The following is a 23668-nucleotide window of genomic DNA, read 5'->3' as shown; positions in this document are numbered from 1 at the left end:
AGGCTCAAATAGCCAAGAAATTGTTTTGAAAACGTGAACAGAAAAACAGGTGGTGGCCCTGTGACTTGTGAGAAAGACAGCTGCTAGATGCTGTAAAAAGCCCAAGAGCTCTAACAGAAGAAGAGGAATAGGCTCAGGCAGGGAAGGAGGAACTTGCTACCTGAGGCAAAAAACACAGAATAGAAGGTAAAACCACCACCCAGCAAAGTAGAAGAGAGAGGGGTCTGATAGAGAGACAACCCTGTGAAGAACAGAAGATGGGTCAGTTAGCAAGGGAATACATGGCAGGCAGATATAGATGACAGTATGATAAATTTGGATCGCTAATATTTGAAATGCTTTCAAGGAAGGACATGGGGAAGGAGAATGACATTCTCACCGAAGGTGATATGAAAGCCTCATGGAAGCAAGACAAACTAGCGTCTAGGATATTTTGTTCCTAAGTAGTGTAAGAAAAGGAGAGGGCCAGAGGGAGGAAACTGGGGGGACAAAGGCATAACTATGGCTGCCAAGGGCAACTGAGACAAAAAGGTTTCTTACAGAGGCCCTTTTAAGAGAGAAACTAGTTTGAGCACAAAAGAGGGGCTGTAATCAACTTTAATGTTTTCTAATATGTTTTCGATTTTAAAATTTGATAAAAATAACTAGACACCTGGGGGTATTTACAGAGCTATGTCACTGAATTGTGAATGAATACTCAACTGGACATGAATCCCTACAATGATGAGCGATGTGAAACAGGAGTGAAGTAGGGGCTGACAGATGAAACCACAGTATTCAGCAGAAACCAGGACACACCTGGAAATGTGTGGAATGCAGACAATTCATTGTACTGTATAGTTCTTCAACAGTTAAATATTAATTATCTTTTTTATAGAAAGTTTTTAAACATTTTTTCAGGAAGCAACAGAGTCACCTTAATCTTTCATATTGCATATGAGTGTGCATGCTGACATCCTTCAGGCCATACATTTTTTCATTTTTTTCTGGCATACAGCTCTATGCCTATAGTCACACTTATTCCAATGCATAAACATACTAATTGCAAAGTTGACAATAAATAATATAGTAACAATATTTACAGGTGCATTTCATAAAATTAGAATATCATCAAAATGTTATTTCAGTAATTTAATTCAAAAAGTGAAACTCATATATTTTATATAAATGAGTTACACAGAGAGTGATATATTTCAAGCATTTTTTTCTTTTAATTTTGATGATTACGGCTTACAGCTAGTGAAAACCCAAAATTCAATATCTCAGAAAATTAGATTATTACATAAGACCAATAAAAAAGGATTTTTAGTACAGAAATGTTGGCTTACTGAAAAGTATGTCCATGTACAGTATAGTATGCACTCAATGCTTGATCAGGGCTCCTTTGATTGAATTACTTAAATCAATTACTTTTTTGATGATATGCTAATTTTATGAGCTGCACCCGTATATTACAAATGTTATCATAACGTATTGCTAATTACTTTAGACTGCAACAATAAACTCCAGACATCATTAAGTGGATAGACAGGGGGCAGCTTTGTGTGCTATATTCCCTCTGTGTAATAGACCCCCAAGCTGGTGGAACTCATCCTTCTTCCACAGGATGCTCTAGATCAGTCGTTTTCAATCTTTTCAACACAGAGGAGCTCTAGAAGTAATGTTTCAGTTTCGGGAGACTCCTGCTAATGATCACTATTTCTGCAACGTACAGTACATTTAGTATGATGGTAACTGGAAGAATGCTCTTTATATCTGCGGTCAGTGTGAAGAACCCCCCCCCCACAGACAGCTAAAAGGATCACTGTTGTTAGTGGTTACTCATCTGAGAGGTAGAAATTACTCATTGTTCAAGGAACCCCTCTAGCAACCTGTAGTGGAACACTAAAGTTCCATGCAACCCTGGTTGAAAAAGGCTGTTCTAGCTAAGCCTTTGATTAAGCCATGCTGTACTCAAACATTACAGCTAAAACAAACAGATCAGAACTTTTGCTGCATGAGGGCATAGGCAAAATCTCACATTAACTTTAGAAATAAAAACTGTTACACCTAAACACACATACACACACTATAAAAGAGTTGCTGCAGTGTTATTGGGTGCATATATACTGGGAAAAGAAAAAAAAACATGAAAATGGTTTATCAATAGCCACAAAGCTATGAGTTTCTGTGAACAACTAACTACATTTCAAGACAGAGCTATTTACAAAAGGCTATACATACAGGCTGTTATGGTTATGGTGTGTTTATAGCGAGCACTGAGGGAGCCGTTACTATGTGTACACAATGTGTATTGCAGATTATCAGTTTATGTTACAATTTATAATGACTGCGCTGATGTGCAATTCCAAAAAAACAAATAGTGAAGTCTGCTGTAGTTACTGGCATCACAAAATAAAAGTGTGGTTCAGCTTCTTCATTTACAGGGTAATTCTGAAGCTACAATTTTTCAAGGAGATAACCATGAAAAGCTGTTGAATCCACTCAAAGCTATCTGATTTGATGAGATACAAATAAGTAAAACAATTACTTCAAAGAAGCATGAATCTATCTATGAAGAGATTGCGCAGATCATTTTGTTTACCCATACAGAGATAGCAACAGCTATGCCGAGCCAAGTATAATTACATTGCTATCAACCAATATCAAAGCAAAATATCTGGCTTGGGTAAAGGCACCCGAATAGACTCAAGACAGCAGGCAGAAGGTGGTCCACACAGTTGTTATGTAAAAGGTGGCAGAAACATGTAGGTTTTCAATAGCCACACATTCAGATTTATTTTAATTTCGAGAGAACCATGGAAATCAGCCCCCCCCCCCCCCAAAAAAAAAATCAATCCCTGCTTGTTTGCACAGATAGACCTCAATCAGGTCCACGTGTTTGTTAATGTAGTCATGACAGCTTTTACACAACATTGTTTTTCCTGTAATTACATTTTTCGGGTGTGTGTAGTACATCCACAACTGGTTGGCTTTACCTTGTGGTGAGCTGCAAAACTATAATCTGGGTAATTTTAATTCTACAGCACAACCTTGTCTGCTGCTTGCTGCTAGGACATAAAGTCCTTTGGAAAAGCGGAGGAACCTAAAAAGCATAAAAACCTCCTACATCTGCACTCAGGTCTTCTTCTTTAAAAGCATTAGCTCTTTTAATTTATTAGAGTAAGAAACACTACAAAACACAGTAGTTCCTGTTACTAAGTAGCAATGTTTCAAGCCATGCTTAGCTCTTTATCAAGCTAGGAGCAAATTCTACACCACATCACAAGCTTCAACTATGTTGTATTTATGCAACCCTTCCCTGGTGACTATATAGGGGAGCTTCTTTGTCAACAAATGCAATGAGAGAAAAAGGATTCCAATTTAAAGCACAGCTTTCAAAAAAGCAGCAATAAAGTTTTCTCAAATCAACTAGAAAACCAACCAGCTTGACTATCACTGCTCCACAGGATCCACATATCTTTGATTCATCACCCACTGCCGCTAAATTTAAATAAGTAAGAATTGTAATGGAGAGCGGACCTGATGGAGAACTACTGGCCTAAAATGACCCCTCAAAGCGTTAATGCAAGTACATATTTTTGTTTGCAGACAGTCCAGAAAGTACAATTAAGAGCTAAGGGACCATCAGTAGTTGCAGAGACGAATGCTAGCCTATAAACATACAATGGTTTCCAGATTAAAATGACTGACCTGGGCAACTATCAATATAGGTCTATGAGTACCTTAAAGCATTAATAAACCCATAACCAAAAAATATATTCTATTGCAGCTAACCAATCATTATATGTGGTGGCTGCATTTGTTTTCTTATCTTTGGCTTTTTCCTACTATTTTCACCTGGTGATCTGGCCAGTAACATACTGCCTGTATTAATGAGACACCACTCTGGATGAAGGAGAACAGGAGGCACAACAGACAGCAGCACTGTCAGTCTGGGGGAGTGTAGTCTTAAATGTATTAGCAGATTTAAATATACTAACAAACTGAAGCTAAACTCCAGCTCACACTTTATAAACAGTTACGGCAAATCGTTTTTTAGTTTTACGATAAAGGCTTTACATGAATGAATAAATAATTTTAAGCACCCCTGCCAGTGATAAATGGTTTGTCTCATCCATATAAACTGATACATTCTGCTAAAGAGCTTGTGCTTTTGAAAAACAACACACTTGCTGGATGGTTTACCAGATGAAAATAGAAGAAAACCTAAAAAAATAAAATAGTATGTAGCCATCACATCTAGGAATTGGTAAGATGCTAATTGGTAAGTTTGCTTTTGGGTGTAATCCTGCTTTGAGGAACACGTCTGGCCTGTCTTTCTGAGAGCATTTATATGTAGAAGATAGGTTTTGAAGATCAATAAACAGCACTCCCTACCTGCTGCCCAGAATCGGTTCCCCGGATGCCCCAAGTGCGGAGTAATCCATTCCATAAAAATGCAATCCAAGCAGGATCTTCTTTCTCCATTTAGAGTCAGGGTCCAAAATCTGAACACAAGCCTGTACCCAGGAAATTGGGGAGTTTGGACCTGGCCTGCAATGACATGAAAATTTGTACATTTTTATACACTTAAGTTTACAAGTCTGTCCATTAGACTAGCCATATACCAGTAGAATGTTGTTCGAAATACTATTTCAGAGTGTATGTTCGATTTTCCCAATTTTTAATGGGGTCAAATCAACATGTTTTCAAATACACTGATGACAAATTTTGATGGATTAGGATGGGAAATATTTCCTTAAAGCGGAACTTCAGTCATTTCTCATCTTTCCATCTATTAAATCATCTGTCCTTGTTGTTTTAACTTTGGAAAGTAAAACATTTGTTTCTGCCAGTAAATACCCTATACAGTCCATTTTCTGTTTCTTTTCTGGTAAAAAGCCCAGGCTTATGACATTATGCACAGCTCTCTCTCTCTCTCATGAGAGTTTGCCAGGAAGGGAGGGGGGTGAGTCATAAGAGTGCCAACGAGAGCTGCAGAGCTGGAGGTGTGCCTCTGTGTGTCTGTGTGTGTCTGTGTGTGTCTGTGTAAATCCAGGAAATGAACAGGCATCAGCTTCAGCTATCCATGTTTAAAATGGTTGCAGCCAGACTGAGTGGAGGAAGATTTCTGCAGCATATTTGGGAATTACAGAGTCACACTATATATAAAATAATATGAAAAGTGATTGATGGGAAGCTTCAGACTGGCAAAGATGTTTTTATTACAGATTATGTGAGCAGACTGCAGTTCCTCTTTAATTAATAAGCAAAATTTTCACTGTTAGGCCCCTTACATACAGGATGGGCTCTGTTGGAGTCTGCTTGCTCAGTGGGGAATCTGCCCGCTGATCCCCTATAAGCAGGCAATTGACTGGATAGTGTCCACTTTGCTTATGCAGAGCAGACACATACACAGCCCGCTCTCTTCTATGGGTGGTTGGACTGCCTGTCCATTTACACCTACCTGCCATCCGATCCACAAGACGGATGGGGAATGGATCACCATCTGTCTATTTTTATCAGATTGGATGTCGCTGAGTGTCAACAGGCACACGTCCATTGACACCTGTCACTCCATAGAGGAGACTGGAGGGTCCGATCGGGTCCGCCTCAAAGACTGACAGGCAGACCTGATCAGTTGCCCATGTGAAAGGGCTCTAAATGTGTTTTTTCATTCAGGAAAAATCTTACATCTTGTAATAAAACCTGTTTAATGTCTGGTTTCATATCCAAGTCAATAATAGTTGACTCGATGTCCTCATGAACAGTGTTTCTATAATTGTTCGAATTAAAATATAACTGTGCATGGCCAGCTTTAGATTTGGTCTAGCCAACTTTATCTGATAGCATTGACTGACTGAGGCAATAAAAAGGGTCATGTGCATTTGACAGCAGGCTGAGTTTCAGAATTAAAATAGACTGAATGTGATAAATAGCATTAACAAGCAGTACAAACAGCTAGTGTTATAATAAAATTGCACTTTCAAATATCACACATATACAAATAACTACACAATGGTTACTGTCTCGTGTATGGATGTAAATACCATAGGCCTTGTTATTTAGATTATTAACCATCCAGTCATTATTTTTAGGTCACAAGGCACATGCAATGGTTTATTTTATTACACTGCAGCAGCTAGCCCTTGAGGACCCAACGTTCACTAGACACAATCTAGGATATTCAGAGTACTTTTGAATATCCAAAGCAGCATTTGACAACTGCAAATGGAACTTATCACATATATTTGTTTAGTATTAGTTGAAAAATACCACAACATTTTATGGCTCCCTTCACACTTCTCTGTACATGTGGTATTCCATGTGTTAATATACTTTGCAATAAGGCAGACCATACATTTTGAATGGGCTGCTAACACAGCACAATACATCAAAAAGCAGACGTCTGTTGAGAAACCAGTAAGAGTTTATCTTTTGTTTGCTGGGACCAGATATGTAAGCTACGCGCAGGCAGATACCACTGTTTCACTATTTCGTGACAACAGTCACTAAACCCCCTTGTGATCTGCACAAGTTTTGGATTAAAGCTTTCTACAATCAGCAAGATGTAATTTGGATTGAGTCACCGTCTGCCAATTCAGCTGTAAGTTACAACTTTACCGCCACAGCTGGGTCGGTTATGGAGATTAAAAAAAACTAAAAAAAAAACAGTCGTGTGGATGTGTCCAAAGTGCCATGTTGGTGTAAAAGGTTAAACCGGGTCGCTGCTCCCAATCTTATATGACCAAATGAAAAAAACAGCAACAAAGTTCTACAAGGGAAGCGTTGTTCCGGTACACCGATCAGACAAGTTAAAGTTTTAAGGAAATATAACTTTATTAAGTCAATCTATTGCCTATCGCCCTTACGGGAGGATAAAAGTGTGCCCGTAGAACAATGCAACTCACAAATTAAGTGGAAGCCTCCACTGTGCCAGATGGAAAGGATGGCTGCCTCGGACCCTGCAACTCCTGGGGAAGGGCGGAGAGCACGTTGGATGCTGGCTCCATTCCCGGACTTAGATGAGGCTAGGCAGGGCTGGTCACCGCTGATGGGAGGGAGTCGCCAGGAGGAAGTTTCTGCTCCACTGGGGTGACTGCACACGGGCAACTGGCAGTGCAACACCAGGCAGACTGGAGCCGATCTCATGGCAACAGGGTAGGGCTGTGATGTGTAAGGAAGAGGACAGAACAAGATGCCAGAACTCTCTCAGGGTGGACTACGTGTTTTAGAGATTAACCCCTTCCTCGGGTCACCTAATAAGAGCTGGCAAGGGGAAAATATATAAAGGAGTACAAGGGCGTGGGTCAGCCATTCATTCCCATTTGTCATCGGATTAACCGCTACAAGTGAGACATGTAATCATAATGTATATAATACATGTATATACAAGTAAAACTGAAGCATGTACATCACTAAAAATAAAATAAAATGAATGTAAATAGAAATAATGAACAATGGGACAAGATGAAACATCCCAAAAAGTAAAAGTATATAATGGTATATAGACATACAGCAAGCATACATACCCAACACAGATGTGTGGTGCACACACACACACAGATACAAACTGGGTGTACAAAAAAAGATAATTGGTATCTAAAAGTATGGACACCCATGTTATCTACCAAAACTTTTAATGAAATAAACCTCGTATGAGGACTATATTCGAATTATAAATTGGAATTATATAAAATGTTATCATAATAAATAAAAGTAGCTAAGAGGACACTGCCAAGAAATTAAAAACCAAAGTAAAAAATGGAAAGTAATAATATACAAATAAACAATGGATAACAATAAATTAATGGTAGTTGGAAAATAAAATAATAAAGTAAATGGAAACCGAAAATTAATAATCAAAAATGAATAACTAATAAAGACAAGATCTCATCATATAACAGTATGGATATCTAGTTCCTCATTCAATCCCTGGGGAGGGAATGAATTGAGCAGATAAATCCACATGGTCTCTTCTTTTGCTTAACAATATAAATCTTTCATTGTCTGTGAGGGACCCCTTGGGTACAGTGCCTTGAAAAAGTATTCATAGCCCTTGACATTTTCCACATTTTGTCATGTTACAACCAAAAACGTGAATGTGTTTTACTTGGATTTTATGTGATAAACAAACACAAAGTGGCACATAATTGTGAAGTGGAGAGTAAACAATAAATCATTTACATTTTATTTTTTTACAAATAAATATCTGAAAAGTGTGGCATGCATTTGTATTCAGCCCCCATGAGTCAAAACTTTGTAGAACCATCTTTTGCTGCAATTACAGCTGCAAGTCTTTTTGGGTATGTGTCTACCAGCTTTGCACATCTAGAGAGTGAGATTTGTGCACATTCTTCTTTGCAAAATAGCTCAAGCTCTGTCAAATTGGATGGAGGGCATCTGTGAACAGCAATTTTCAAGTCTTGCCACAGATTCTCAATTGGATTTAGGTCTGGACTTTGACTGGGCCATTCTAACACATGAAGATGCTTTGATCTAAACCATTCCATTGTAGCTCTGGCTGTATGTTTAGGGTCATTGTCCTGCTGCAAGTCTTTTGAGTCTTTTGCAGACTAACAGGTTTTATTCTAAGATTGCCCTGTATTTGGCTCCATCCATCTACTCATCAACTCTGACCAGCTTCCCTGTCCCTGCTGATAAAAAATATCCTTACATGATGCCCCCACCACCATGGTTCAGGGTGATGTGCAGTATTAATTTTCTAACACATATAGCGCTTTGTTTTTAGGCCAAAAAGTTCAATTTTGGTCTCATCTGACCAGAGCACCTTCTTCCACAGGTGTCCCCCACATGGTTTCTCACAAACTGCAAAGGGGACTTTTTTATGGGTTTCTACATTTATGTGTAATATTCCCGATCGCTCCCCAAAAACCTTTTATTTAGAACATGACCAGAAAATATGTAAAAATTACCCACATTCCTCCTGACAGCGCCAACGATGATCAGAAGTGTTTGAGAAACACCTATGTAGAAGAGACGGGGTCCAATATCACTGAGAAAAAATATTGAAGTTTTTTTTCCTGTACTTTCGTGCAAGTTTAAGATTTTAATGTAAAATATATTATGTTGGTACATTGCCTTTTTGAAAAAGTTCTACCCAGGTCTACCTCCCATTTTCTCAAAAAGGGTAACTGGTAATCTTCCAAGGGTAAAACCAGTAAAGCATACATCTTCGAGAATGGGAAAGTGGACCCTACTAAATACAATATTCTTCAAATGGAGACAAGCTGCGCTCAAAGATACTAGGGGTGGAAAAAATGCCTTATTTGTGCAGCTCGTCAGAAATCCAAATGATATGGCCCAGTAGCAGATGTCAAAGCCTGTAATGTGGGCCAAGACCTTAAAATCACAAAATTAGAGGTCTGGTACCGTCCCAGATCAAGCAATGTACTAAAGGCTCCTTTCTGCAAACCCTTTTTAAATGGACCTCCAAAGTTCTCTAACTCTTGTGCGTAAAGTACATATTGTTCTACCCACAAGTAAATTGCATAGACATTTCAAAACGTATATAACATATTGGGTCGAACAGGTAATGAATTGTCTAGTTGAATAGATGTTCCCAGAGTTATCCGATACTGAGAGATGGCCGTCAATAAATCAATGGACCACATGATGCATCATATGCCAAGACCTAAACCTAGGCTGGGTCATCATGGGCAACATCTGGGTAATGCCATCCACGGTTTATTCTTTCAAAACGTGCCCTGTCAAATTGTTGCGTTACCCATTGTGAACAGTGCCCACATCACTACCATGTCAAAGAAAGACTTTGCAGTAAGGCGATGCAATGGTTCTACACACAAGATGATAACAAGTCCCTATATTTCTCGGATGATCTACAGTGTTTAATGTTCCTGTCAAGGAAGGAGCGGAATATTGGTACCTCCCATGCTTCAGCATGAACCATCCTCGCAAGTCACATCAGATCAGATTGGTCGTTGATTCAAGTGCGTTGATTCAAGTGGACCGCCGCATGCCAATGTACGTCATCACAATGGCATGTACAGGCACAAGCACGTACATGTACGTGCTTGCCTTCCAGCGGGTGGGGGGTCCGATCGGACCCCCTCCCGCTGGATGTGGCGGTCCGTTTCGCTTCAGGAGCGATCCGGGATGAGGGGATGGCCGTTGGTTTCTGGCCACCCCCTCTCGATCGCTCCAGGCGAATGAGAAGCTTCCTCCCACTGTGTATAGTAAACACAGGCAGGGAGGAAGTGATGTCATTCTCCTCGGGGCGGTCTTTTTGACCGGACTACAAGAAGAAGTGAAAGTAAGTGTGCACCAACACTACACTAACATGTAGGCACACATAGGCACACAACCCCCCCCCCCCCCCGATCCCCCCCGCTCCCCCTCCCCCTCCCCCTCCCAGTCACAGTGTCATTGATTGCAGTGATCATTTATTTACTGATCACTGCATTCAGTGTCAGTTGTGACAGTAAAAAACTGTCAGGGCAGTTAGTGTTAGGTCCAGGGTAGCCCCCTACCACCCCCCAATAAAGGTTTAACCCCCTGATTGCCCCTAGAGTTAACCCTTACACCCCTTTTGCCAGTGTCACTAAGCGATCATTTTTCTGATCGCTGCATTAGTGTCGCTAGTGTCGCTAGGTAGCTAGTTATTTTTTTAGGTTCACCGCCAGGTTTTTATAGCGCTAGGTACCCCGATATACTACCCAATAATGGTTTTAACCCCGATTGCCCCTAGTTAACCCTTTCACCCCCTTTTGTCAGTGTCACTAAGCGATCGTTTTTCTGATCGCTGCATTAGTGTCACTAGTGTCGCTAGGTAGCTAGTTATTTTTTTAGGTTCACCGCCAGGTTTTTATAGAGCTAGGTACCCCCATATACTACCCAATATGGTTTTAACCCCCTGATTGCCCCTAGTTAACCCTTTCACCAGCGATCACAGTATAAGTGTCACTGGTGACGCTGGTTAGCCAGTTAGTTATTTAGGTTCCCCGTCAGGTTTTTATATAGCGCCAGGGACCCCCATATACTACCTAATAAAAATTTGAACCCCCGGATTGCCCCTAGTTAACCCTTTCACCAGTGATCACCGTATAAGTGTTACGGGTGACTCTGGTTAGTTTGCTTTTTATAGCATCAGGGCACCCACCATTACCCAATAAAGATTTAACACCCTGAGCACCCGGCGGGTGATATCAATTAGGTTTTAGGGTCAGGGTCTGCGTCGCCCCAGGCAGCGCTAGGTTAGTGCCAGTACCGCTAACACCCACGCGCAAAGCATAAACCTCCCGTAGTGGTATAGAATCTGAACAGATCAATATCTGATCTGATCAGATCTATACTAGCGTCCCCAGCAGTTTAGGGTTCCAAAAAAACACATTATTAGCGGGATCAGCCCAGATACCTGCTAGCACCTGCGTTTTGCCCCTCCGTCCAGCCCACCCAAGTGCAGTATCAATCGATCACTGTCACTTACAAAACACTAAACACATAACTGCAGTGATCGCAGAGTCAGGCTTGATACCTGCGATCGCTAACAGTTTTTTTTGGTAGCGTTTTATATTTAAATCCGGAAGGCAGTGCTTGGTTTTCGGGGTCCCGTACGTGGCTAGGCTCCCAAAAAGTCCCCCACATGTGGTATCCCCGTACTCGGGAGAAGTAGCAGAATTTATTTTGGGGTGTAATTTGACTTATGCCCATAGCATGTGTGAGCAATATATCATTTAGTGACAACTTTGTGCAAAAAAAAAAGAAAAAAATTGTAATATTCCTGCAACTTGTGGCAAAATATAAAATATTTCATGGACTCAACATGCCTCTCAGTAAATAGCTTGGGGTGTCTACTTTTTGTCATTTGGGGGGGTTTTGTGCTATTTTGGCATTTTATGGCCTTCGAAACTGTGATAGGTAGTGAGGAGTGAAATCACAAATTTGCACCCTTAGAAATCCTGAAGGCAGTGATTGGTTTTCGGGGTGCCGTACGCGGCTAGACTCAAAAAAGTCCCACATATGTGGTATCCCCGTACTCAGGAGAAGCAGCAGAATATATTTTGGGGTGCAATTCCACATATAACTATGGCATGTGTGAGCAATATATCATTTAGTGACAACTTTTTGTAAACTTTTTTTTTTGTGTCATTATTCAATCACTTGGGACAAAAAATAAATAAATATTCAATGGGCTCAACAAGCCCCTCAGCAATTTCCTTGGGGTGTCTACTTTCCAAAATGGGGTCATTTGGGGGGGGGGGGTTTGTACTGCCCTGCCATTTTAGCACCTCAAAAAATTAGATAGGCAGTCGTAAATTAAAAGCTGTGTAAATTCCAGAAAATGTACTCTAGTTTGTAGACGCTATAACTTTTGCGCAAACCAATAAATATATACGCTTATTGACATTTTAATTACTAAAGACATGTGGCTGAATAAATTTTGCCCTAAATGTATGACTAAAATTGAGTTTATTCGATTTTTCTTATAACAAAAAGTAGAAAATATCTTTTTTTCTCAAAATTTTCGGTCTTTTTCCATTTATATCGCAAAAAATAAAAATTGCAGAGGCAATCAAATACCATCAAAAGAAAGCTCTATTTGTGGGAAGAAAAGGACGCAAATTTCGTTTGGGTACAACATTGCATGACCGCACAATTACCAGTTAAAGCAGTGCAAAAATTGTAAAAAGACCTCTGGTCCTTAGGCTGAAAATTGGTCCGGGGCTGAAGTGGTTAAGGTGTTTTCATGAACTATGTCCTTCTCACTGGGCTTAATCTGAACAACAACCTTATAAAAATTATGCTCTGCTTCAGACAAGAACGCGTTGCTGTTATGGCAAATGTTCCACAGTTTTATTGTTTGAGAAGACAATAGAAATGTTTTCAGGTTTCAATGGTATTCTACCAACAATGGCAGAGAAAAAGTCATAAAATATAGAATGAAGGTGCGTGTTTTCGGTAACAGCCCTTCTTCTGCTGTAGCAATTTATGGGCTGACAAGTACAGCTGAAGAAGTTTAAAAAGAATTCAGATCTCATGCGTGTGAATTTGTGCTGTAAACCTCTGACATGAAATGTAAACAAAGCATATCCCATTATAGTGTGTACTTGTCTCAATCTACATCACTAAGTGTAATTTCTATCTGCTGCCTTGCTCCTCTGCTATCTGCCTGAGTCACTCATGACAGGTTTTCTGACAAAAAGAGGTAAAAAGGTGACAGGTGAGGGAGCTCCAGCACACAGCATGTGATTGAAAAAGTCAGGTCTATTCCTGTGTGCTGTGTAAAGGGGGTGTCCCTTCCCTCTAATCAGCTCTCAGAGTTCTTCTCACTAACATCTGCAGAGTGTATATTCAGCTCCCAACCACCTTCTTTCTGAAAGCTCAGTTAAGATGAATACATGCTGGACTTTGAACTGATGTGGACAAAAAAAGGCTGCAGATAAACAGGAACCATACAAAAGGAAATGGCAGTACACCACGGCTGGTCCCAAATACTTTTATTAAAAATACTAATATTAAATATCTTCTAACCTGATACAAACCAGACACTGACAGGCTGCTAAAGGTTGATATGTTTCACAAAAATGCTGTGCTTAAGCATAAGGATTAAGCACAGCATTTGTGTGAAACATATTTCTTTTTGTGCGCAGCCATTTCCCTTTGTATTGCATACTTGGTAGAGGCGAGCCAGGGCGGGTATCCACGTGTGGAGTCTATCAAGCTTATCCTTCTCACCTGGAGCGGTGTATCCTTCTCCTTTGATAAACAGGTAAAACGTATGAAGGAGGCTTTGTTTCATCAATGTGTAAAACAGGCTAGTCACTTTACTGGGTATACTGTGTGTGCAGGTTTACAAGTACTTTTAAGCTTTCTACGTTCTGCAAGATGTAATTTATTCAAGTCACTGCCCATTCTACTAAGACTGTAAGTTAAAGCTATCTTGTCAAATCTGGATCAGGTATTGAGATCACACTTTCAATGCTTAGATTGGAGATGCGGAACATCTACAGTAGCTATGTACAAATAATAAACTTAAAGGAATAGGCAAGGGGAAGTAGGACAAAGTGAAAGTCAGGTAGGAGTGCATTGAGAATAGAAGGTCAAAGCAGGTAACACCAGGTACATGAGATGCATGTCAGATAAATCATGCACACACACTGAGGCAGAAAACATACCAGGGTGGTATTAATAGTATCCCAGTAGTCAATCTCAGGTGGTGATCAATTAAACTTTGGAGACCACTGGGAGAAATGCTGTTAGGTGTTAGGGCACTTTCATACTGGGGCGGGCGGGCGATGGTGGTATAGCGACGCTATTTTTAGTGGTGTTTTACTGTCATTTTTGCAGCGCTTTTCGGACGCTAGAGGGGGGCCTTTAACCACTTCAATACAGGGCATTTTCACCCCCTTCCTGCCCAGGCCAATTTTCAGCTTTCATCGCTGATTGCGCGATCATGCAACACTGTACCTAAATGAAATTTTTATATATTTTTTTTCCCCACAAATAGAGCTTTCTTTTGGTGGTATTTGATCACGTCTGTGGTTTTTATTTTTTATAAATAAAAAAAGAGTGAAATTTTGAAAAAAAAAAACAATATTTTTACTTTTTGCTAAAATAAATATTCAAAATAAAAATAAAAAACAAAAAACAAACATAAGTTTGTTTACTCAGATTAGGCCGATATATAATGTTCTACATATTTTTAGTAAAAAAAAAAAAAAATCTTAATTAGTATATATTGATTGATTTGAACAAAAGTTATAGCGCCTATAAAATAGGGGATAGATTTATCGCCTTTTTCTTATTATTATGTATTTATTTATTTTTTACTAGTAATGGTGGTGATCTGCGATTTTTATTGTGACTGTGACATTGCGTTGGACAGATCTGACACTTTTGACACTATTTTGGAACCAGTGACACTTATACAGCGATCAGTACTATAAATATGCACTGATTACTGTATAAATGTTACTGGCAGGGAAGGAATTAACACTAGGGGGCGATCAAGGGGTTAAATGTGTTACCTAGGGAGTGATTCTAACTGTGGGGGGAGGGGACTGACTAGGAGAGTAGATCGATCGGTGTTCTTATATACTAGGAACACACGATCTGTCTCCTCTCCCTGTCAGGATGTGGATCTGTGTGTTTACACATGAGATTTTAGTTATTTGGGTTTACGTGTACTTTCATACTTTATTCCAGGTAAACAAACCTGGTAATGCCAAAGGATTAATACATATTAATATATGGTACCTTCTTTTCACTAGGTGCTGTATTTTCCTATGCTATTTTTTACTCCCTTGCTTGCGCAGTTTAACACATTTAATTGTGTCTCTATACAGTTCCATCAATGACCTCAATTTACAACAGGAAAGACATTGATTGCCTCAAAATCTTAGAGACTAGCAGAAAGCATGACTTTGGGTGTCATAGGAGATGTACCTGTCATTCAAGCTATCAGATAAAGAACAAAGTACTAATAGTAAGTAACCACATACAGCATCTGAGGCATTTAAACTGCACTATAATATTGGCTAGTGGATTGTTCTGAAGAAGAGAACACACTTAGGATAACGGGAACAACCTAAAGTTATTTTTTAAGCGGTATGAGCATCAATAAGAAAGTTCAGGGCCACCTGTGCGTTGCCAAGGCCAATTCTAAGGGCATGCCTAACCTGTCCATCACCCAGTGGATGCTCAAGAGCTGTCCAAACATCCTGCTGTGTTTCAGAATAATGAGAGGAACCTGTCATGTCCTGAGACTTTAGTAATTCATGAGTCAGTACGGTAACCTGCATTTTAGTAGACCTAACGTAACTAGACTGCTGATGCAGCTACAGACACTAGAGCACTGCATTCTGTTACTTCATCCACATAAAAAATATAAATGAAACATTTCTGGGGTGTTGAAAAAAATACTATATCTTTCTAAGGTCATAATTTTCTTAAAAGAATGTTGACATGGCATTTTTTTTACAATAGTTGTTAAAAACAATATGAAAGAAAAAGGTATGGAACTCAAAAAGATGTCAATACCACCTCTCATAGGTCTGCCATCCCCATATATGCAAAGTCATCAAAAAGTTTAACATCATTTTGAATATAAATGTCACTAAAACATGGGAAGGTGTAGAATCTACAAGTATTGCAAAATAAAGAGAAAGCAAAACACTTTAAATCCTTGTAAGAATTATCAGCATTTGAATACTAAAACACATTAAAATGCATATACATTGTAAGATTGGTCACAAATTGGTCACATCAGTTTTCAGCACCAAAATCACACAGCTGTAAATCAAAGCAGGAAACTGATTATTCCAATCTGGTTCCAGAATGAACTGACACTTTCAGCATCTTTCCCAAATAAGTGGTTACCACTCATACGATATTAGAGCACAATTATTAAATTATTACAACAAAAATGTAATTACCATAACATAAGGTATAATAAATACAATAAAGCCATTTAAAAATAACTGACAACTTTAAGTCCATCCTAAAGTGATTTTTCAATTAGAGTGGAGTTTGTCTGCTAAGGTAACTATTGCCATGGGAAATAGCTGCAAAACCTCCATGCAATACCTTCCTGTCTCTACCTGCCTTTCAGATGTTCCCTCCTTTACCGTTGCATTCTTCATAATGTTAATGAATTACAAACAAAGCAGGAATAATCATGTTGGATACTCTCATGTTTGACTGAAAATCTTTCCAGTCACTTATCCCTCTGTTGGGAAACAAACTTTTGCGCTGGAATAAATGATACTCTTTACTACCTTATATACCAAGAATATACAGCAAGTGCCCCAATTCATCAAGAATTCAACCTGGTTAATTCCGGAACAAATGTTGATAGACCCCAAACCAACGTCATCCCTCTATGCCCACTTCAGATTTTGCAACTAAGAACTAGACCAAAATACTTGCGTTTTTTTTTAATGATCATCCATTAGCAGCAAATATTAGGAATCCAGGTACAAAATCGAACACCTGCCCAAATAAACACCATCTACCTCACGCTTTCTAAAATCTTCTAAAATCTGTTGGAGGTCTTGTGCTTAGAGATATGTTACACCTTTTCTGGTCATGTCCCATATTGCCCACATTTTGGACACAAGTCAAATAATAACTTAAATCTTCACTTTCTTCCCCAGCACAATACATTTAAAGCAGTAGTAAACCTGCTTTGTTATTTCTAACTACAGGTAAGCCTATAATAAGGCTTACCTGTAGATACAATTAATATCTACTAATTGTGCACTGTTTAGGAGATATTCACCCTGCATGTGGCCGCTGATGTCACCGGCACAAGCCAAACCTTCAGAGCTTCAGCTTATAGCGTTGGAGCCCGCGAACCCGGAAGAAAGGCCGGGAGAAGATGACTGGGCCCCACTGGAAGAGCTTTGTTCTAAGGCATTTCATAATGTGCTAGTATGTAAGGAATACTAGCACATTATGACATTGTCTTATACTTGTTTATTTCATTTTTCTGCAGCAGATTACTACCGCTTTAAAGCATACAAAAATTCAGTAATTTTACACTTGATCAATGATAGTACACTTTATCAACCCTCTTCTCCTCCATCCACCTACTCATCCACCCAACAATGATTATGCCAGGTAGGGGACATCAAACTTAAGGAACATTTGACAAGCTCTCTTAAAGGCTCAAATGCCAAATTCATAATTCAGAAGAAAATAAACATCAGCCCTCTACTCCTCAGAGAGCTGTAACTCCCTTAAAGGTCTACACCGTGGAACCCTGCTTTGTAATTCATTCCTTGGTATACATTTTTTTTTCTGCACCTACCCACCCCTGATCCCTTATTTTACTCCTGTCCCCTAGACTTTACCGCTTTATATATTTTCCTTTATGCTTGCCACGCTCCTTCCCAACTTTCCGCAAACTGGTAGTTATCCTCCTGCCCCCCCCAACTAAATGGGAAAAATGCTGTATCAGGCATCAATGCACACCACCTAATGGATGCCTTAAACACTAGTCTCATGTCCTTGTAGAAGCCAATTTGTTAAGGGTATAATAAATAAACCGCAAAAGATTCCCAAATTGACCATGAGGGGCTCACAGACTGTGAGATGTAGGATCAGACAATCTGATTGTATAGGCAATTGATAGTGCTGAAGAGCCTGGGATCCGTCTGTATTAATCCCGGCTAATAGTAATGTCAGCTCCAATCTATAATCACCTCATAAGTGGCGAAAAAGTTTACTGAATTGAATAAAAACATTAGTAGTACATAACCAAGAAGATATATGACAAGGCAAATTAAACAGCCAGCTGTACAGGGGTAAACAGACCTGGATGGATGCATCTTCTCATCCCTCTCTTGGCCAAGGAGCTGGGTAATAGCAGGGGCTGTCAGGCCAATGGTGATTCTGAGGAGGGAGAGAGACAGAAAAGGGGTAGGTCCACCCTTAGTCCCTGCTGTCCTGGATTCAGCTGTGAAGCCTGCACAGAGATCCGGGGGGCAGACAGCCACAGGGAAGTCACTCACCACACACAGCGGACGCATTTCAGGGCCATGCCCCTTTCTCAAGTTAACCTGTGGATTGGCAGAGCTTGTTTATTTATTTATTTATTTATTTATTTTAAGTATTTAGGGAGGACGGGATTGGTAGCAGGGAGGACCCTAATTCAAGGGTTCAACCCACCAAAGTCTGTCCACCTCCCCTTACAAGTCATTAGCAATATAAACAATACTATAATCATATGATAGAAAGGTACATGTCATTAAAAAAATACAATTAGAAAATAGTCTTAACAAAATGCAAACTGTGAACTGAATATCTGGACTGAATAGGTAAACCTGCACAATGAGGACAATAAAAAATAAAAAAAGAATACAAATAAAAATGAAAATAAAAACAAAAAGGGGGGGGGGGGGGGCGCATGCACGGATTTGACCTAGCAGGACATGACTGACTAGAGCACCGCTTCCTCATGAACTCCCACGGCTGCTCGCAACTGACACCCGGTAATCCTCCTCTCACCCGCTGCATCGCTCCACCATTAACAGCCACCTGAACAAGCTGTGATGGGATACAGCAGTTCTAAGCACAAGCAGAAGCCACAAAACATCTGGGACACTCTAGTGCAGGCCTCCGCCAAGATGGCCACGGCTCCCTCTAAACAGACTGGCATGGCCCGCCTGCACCACGGCCCGCCTGCACACACCACAGATGGCAGCTGCAGAGAGTGAGTCTAACACAGAATTTGGTCTCACCCCCCTAGCCCTCTACTCAGAAGACTCCCAAATTACACCAATTTGAGCAGATGCTCAATAAAGCACTAAAACAAACATCCGTCCACATCACTGAGCGATTATCATGGGAAATCTGCAAATTGGGCAAACGCACAGCAGCCCTAGAACAGCGGGCAGATGATCTCGAGATTGGGCTGGTAAATCACAAGGAAGAACTTGAGTTCCTCTGCAATGAAAATATCGCCCTCCAGACTTGCCTTGAGGACTTTGTGAACAGGAACTGCCGCTCAAATCTACGCGGCTTCCCTGAAACCATCCTAGACCTACAGGCTACAGTCACTTCACTGCTCCAAGAGCTAGCCCCCTCCCTCCCTTTTGAACGCCTGTAGATGGATAGAGTGCACAGGGCCCTGGCCCCATGAAAACCAATATTTTTGTCAAGCTCAAGCCAAGCTCCATTATTTCGAAACCAAATAGCAGCTCATGTCAGTCACCCACAACAAAGATGCTCTCACTTTTCAGGTTCACTCTTTCCAATTATTCCAGGAATTCTCCCTTCTGACCATCTCTAAAAGGCGTGCTATGAAGCCCCACCTGCAAGCCCTACAGCAACACCGTATCGCATACAGATGGGGTTTCCCCTTCTCGGTCAGCTTCTCTTTCCACGGAACCCACTGTATGCCAGTCCACAGAAGACCTCCAAGCAACCTTAAGTGACCTTCATCTGCTTCCGACTGACCCACCTCCCGAAGGCTCCCAGCGCCGCTCTGTGTCCCACTCTCCACAGAAGCTCTACATCTCTCCCGACTCCAAGCAACTCCCAAGTACCCATAAGCGGGGACGCTTCAAATCACCAGCACTTGCTCAAGAGGACCCCATGGACTGAATAACCATGAGCTGTTGTCTTTTTTGCCCTCGCAAACACTCTGATAATTACTCACTGCTCTAGACGCTTGGCCTCCACGGTCAAAAGGCCAGTTGGACCTTTTACTACTCCCCCTACCACCACAACATGAATCCAGTTGATAAACCTGTCCCTTGGGTCCAACTATATTCTAAACCCCCTCACCCACCCCTATCTACCCTGATCTCTTCCCTCTTCCTTACCCCATCCTTTCCCTCTCTCATCTACCCTAACCATCCTCCCACCCCTGACCGCTAGTTGAAACTTTGTTTTTAAAAAGGACCCCACTTCCTCTAATCAACACCAACACCTCACTCCATCCGTTAGACCCTCTGGCTTGACCTGCCTATGGAGCAAACCTCTGGGTCCCCCCTTGCACCAACAATCCCCCACACCATTGGTGTGATTTTTGCTCATTGTCTCCATACAGGCCTAATATATACAAATGACAATCAAACAAGTTTTCATGTTCACTTACGGGCTTATTAGCTACGGTTAAACTATGTTACCCACTTCTTCATGTTTGTCCCTATTGGGACACGTTTATTATGGACTTATTGATCCAACAGATCCTTTCTTCCCACCCCTCCAGTATCAAGTTACTCTTATGTTTATAATAATCTGTAGTTCCATGGTTGATTAACTAATGCTCTCCCTATCTCCAGCTCAGCTTTATTATTTCACATAGACACCCACAACGCACGAGTACTCACTATTATTGAACAAATGACCCGGTGAAACACCATGCTAGGGATTTCTCTTGGAAGTTTTCTGTTCCCCCTACTTTGTCGGCGAATGCCACACTCTGGAAACATTGTGGACTACACTTGGTCCTCGGGAAGAGAAATCCCTTTTCTCTCCCTAAGGACACCCACCTTACCACTCATATTATGTTTGCTCCTAAGCAACTCTGCTTCCCTTAACTTTCCTCGTTCCTCTCTCTACCTAACCCTCCTGCTTCTTCTCACCTCTCCTTTCTTCCCACCCCCGGGGGGGGGCACCTGCGGTCATCTAACCTATGCATCCCATAGTTGAGATAGCATTCACTACCCTCACCAATGGCCCCCTTGAATGTTCTCTCCCTTAATGCCCAAGGGCTCAACACCCCTAATCACAGAACCAAAGCTTTTCGTACCCTCCCCTCCACAAAGGCACATATTGCCTGCCTACAGGAAACACACTTCACAACTTAATCTACCCCTAAATTCTTCAGCACCTTCTACCCCCAAGTATATACCGCATCTGCATCTTCCAAGCAAAGAGGGTTCCTCTCAGCTTTCCACCTCTCATCTGTATTTTACTCTCCTGGCAAAGATCAAGGACCCTGAAGGACGCTACCTGATTCTCACAGGCTCCCTCTTAGATAGTGAAATAACCATTGTCTCTTATTACACACCCAACAAGAACTTAACTCCCTTCTTCTCCCATCTGCTAACGACCATAGATGCCCAAAACAAATCCCCCATCCTGCACTCATCCAAACCCACAAGATTGACCTTCCGGCAACTTCTAAACCACTGCTCCCTCCTAGACTCTTGGCAAGAATGCAACCCAGGCAGACATCAGTACACACACTACCCCCAATAGCCTCCTCATCCCTACTTCTATCCTCGACTATCCTACCATTTCCATGGTCAGACCTCAACGTGGTTCTTACCACTCTGTCATCTCTTATACCTACCCCGAACAGCAGATCTTGGTGCATAAACGACACCATTTTGACACACCCAGAGCACCTCTTTGAATTAGAACAGGCTTTCAAAGACTACCTTACCCACAATTCTACAGATGAGAGCTCTCCACTGACCCTATGGGAGCCCATAAGCCAGTCATTAGAGGGACCTGCATCAGTCAGGCTACCCACATACGTAAGGTGAAATGTCTACTCCAAAAACGTCTTGAAGACACGTTCTACACAACATCGGCCACATTTCAAAATCACCCCTCTCCGGCAACTAGACAGATCTGGATAAATCTCGACTCGATCTCGGCCTATCCCTCACGGAATCGGCTGAGAAAACCCTGCGCAAATCTTGACACAAATTTTATACTAAGGCGAATAAACCAGATATGTTTCTCGCCCTCCATAAGGAGGACCATAGCCACAAACCTGTATGCCTAAAACTCTCACGTGATACATATTCTAGCAATCCAATGCAAAATACTACGCAAATTCAGTCCTTGACTACTGTCTTATACACAGCCCCGGGCATGTTCGACCAGGCTAGAGTCAAAACCCTTTTCTCTGAAATCAACCTCCCCATACTCTCAACCCCTAACTCTGAGAACTTGGATAAACCCATGACAGCCTTGGAAATGGGCTATGAAAGCTCTCAAACCTAACAAGCGCCTGGGTCCTAATGTCTTATCAGCCACATACTATAAAAAAATTGCCGACCTTCTAGCACCTATGTTTGAGAAGGTGCTTAACTCAATCTTAGTTGGTCATTACGTCTGGGCAGAGACCTTGACAGCAAGTATTTTAATGATCCCCAAACCACACTCCGATGATACAGCAGGGTCCAACTATAGACCTATCTCGGTCCTTAACTTAGATATAAAAATATTGGCAAAAATTCTCTCTAGCCACCTGAACCTAACCATAGGCACTCTGAGCCATAGAGATCAGGTAGGTTTTATTCCCTCCCGCCAAGCAGGCGATAACATCCGTCAGGCGATACTCCTAGCCCACGCTGTGTGTACTCATCGAATACCCTCTTGCTTCCTATCCCTCAACATCCACAAAGCCTTTGATACAGTCTCATGGCCTTACCTTCAGTTTGTCCTACACAGATGGGGCTTTGCAGCACAATTTCTGTCCTGGGTCTCCTGACTCTACACCGATCCCAAAGCCTACGTTCAATACGCTGGTTGTAAATCGGATCTCTTCCACATTACTAGAGGCACTCGCCAGGGTTGTCCACTTTCACCCTTACTCTTTGCCCTAGCTATAGAGCCTTTAGCGCTCCTGACCAGGTCTGACCCCAACAGCAAAGGCACTGAACTGGGGAACACCCAACACAAGCTCTGCCTCGTAGATTACGTCCTGCTATTCATGACATCCCCGTTTATCTCTGCTCCTAATCTACTTCAGGTCCTAGACCATTTTGGCACTATCTCAGGCCTGCAAGTCAATCCCCACAAATTGACAGCACCAATTGCGCAAAGTACTCCTGTTTACATGGTCTTCTCACCATATTCCCTTTCTTGGAATCAAATTAACTACTAACCCCTTCGGCCTATACTCAGCTTACTACCCCCCAATACTCTCATACCTCACTACACTCATGTCCACTCATGCCCACCCTAGCTAGGAGGAATAACGGAAATAAAAATTACTGTCCTACCTAAAATACTCTACTTATTTTGTGCCCTCCCTATACAGGTCCCAGCTCATTTTCTGCCCATTCTACAGTGTCAAATCTCTGCTTTTCTCTGCAGAAAATCAAAACCCTGTATCCCAAAGGTGACACTTTACGCTCCTTAATTGTGTATTAGGGTTGCGCGACCTAAGGGAATGCTAATACGCTGCCCAGCTTGCACAACTCCCTAAGTATCATGCTACCCAGGAAGTTCCTCT

The 23668-nt window shown here is 41.2% G+C and overlaps 1 protein-coding gene across 3 annotated transcripts in view; it reads right to left on the bottom strand.

The window, feature by feature from the left end:
* CHID1 (chitinase domain containing 1) overlaps positions 1-23668 on the bottom strand; it is a 924523-nt gene that overhangs the window by 412745 nt on the left and 488110 nt on the right. For all 3 annotated transcript variants that reach the window (XM_077459791.1, XM_077459781.1, XM_077459798.1), the window contains exon 10: positions 4381-4536. In XM_077459791.1, coding sequence (XP_077315917.1) covers positions 4381-4536 — 156 coding nt within the window. The remainder of the gene's footprint in view (positions 1-4380; positions 4537-23668) is intronic.

The sequence above is a fragment of the Lithobates pipiens genome, unplaced genomic scaffold, assembly GCF_037356315.1.
Source record: "Lithobates pipiens isolate NorthernLeopardFrog02 unplaced genomic scaffold, aLitPip1_a1.2 Scaffold_10, whole genome shotgun sequence".
Lineage (NCBI taxonomy): Eukaryota > Metazoa > Chordata > Amphibia > Anura > Ranidae > Lithobates > Lithobates pipiens.
The sequence above is the reverse complement of the archived record's forward strand: the minus strand, read 5'-3'. Positions and strand labels throughout refer to the sequence as shown.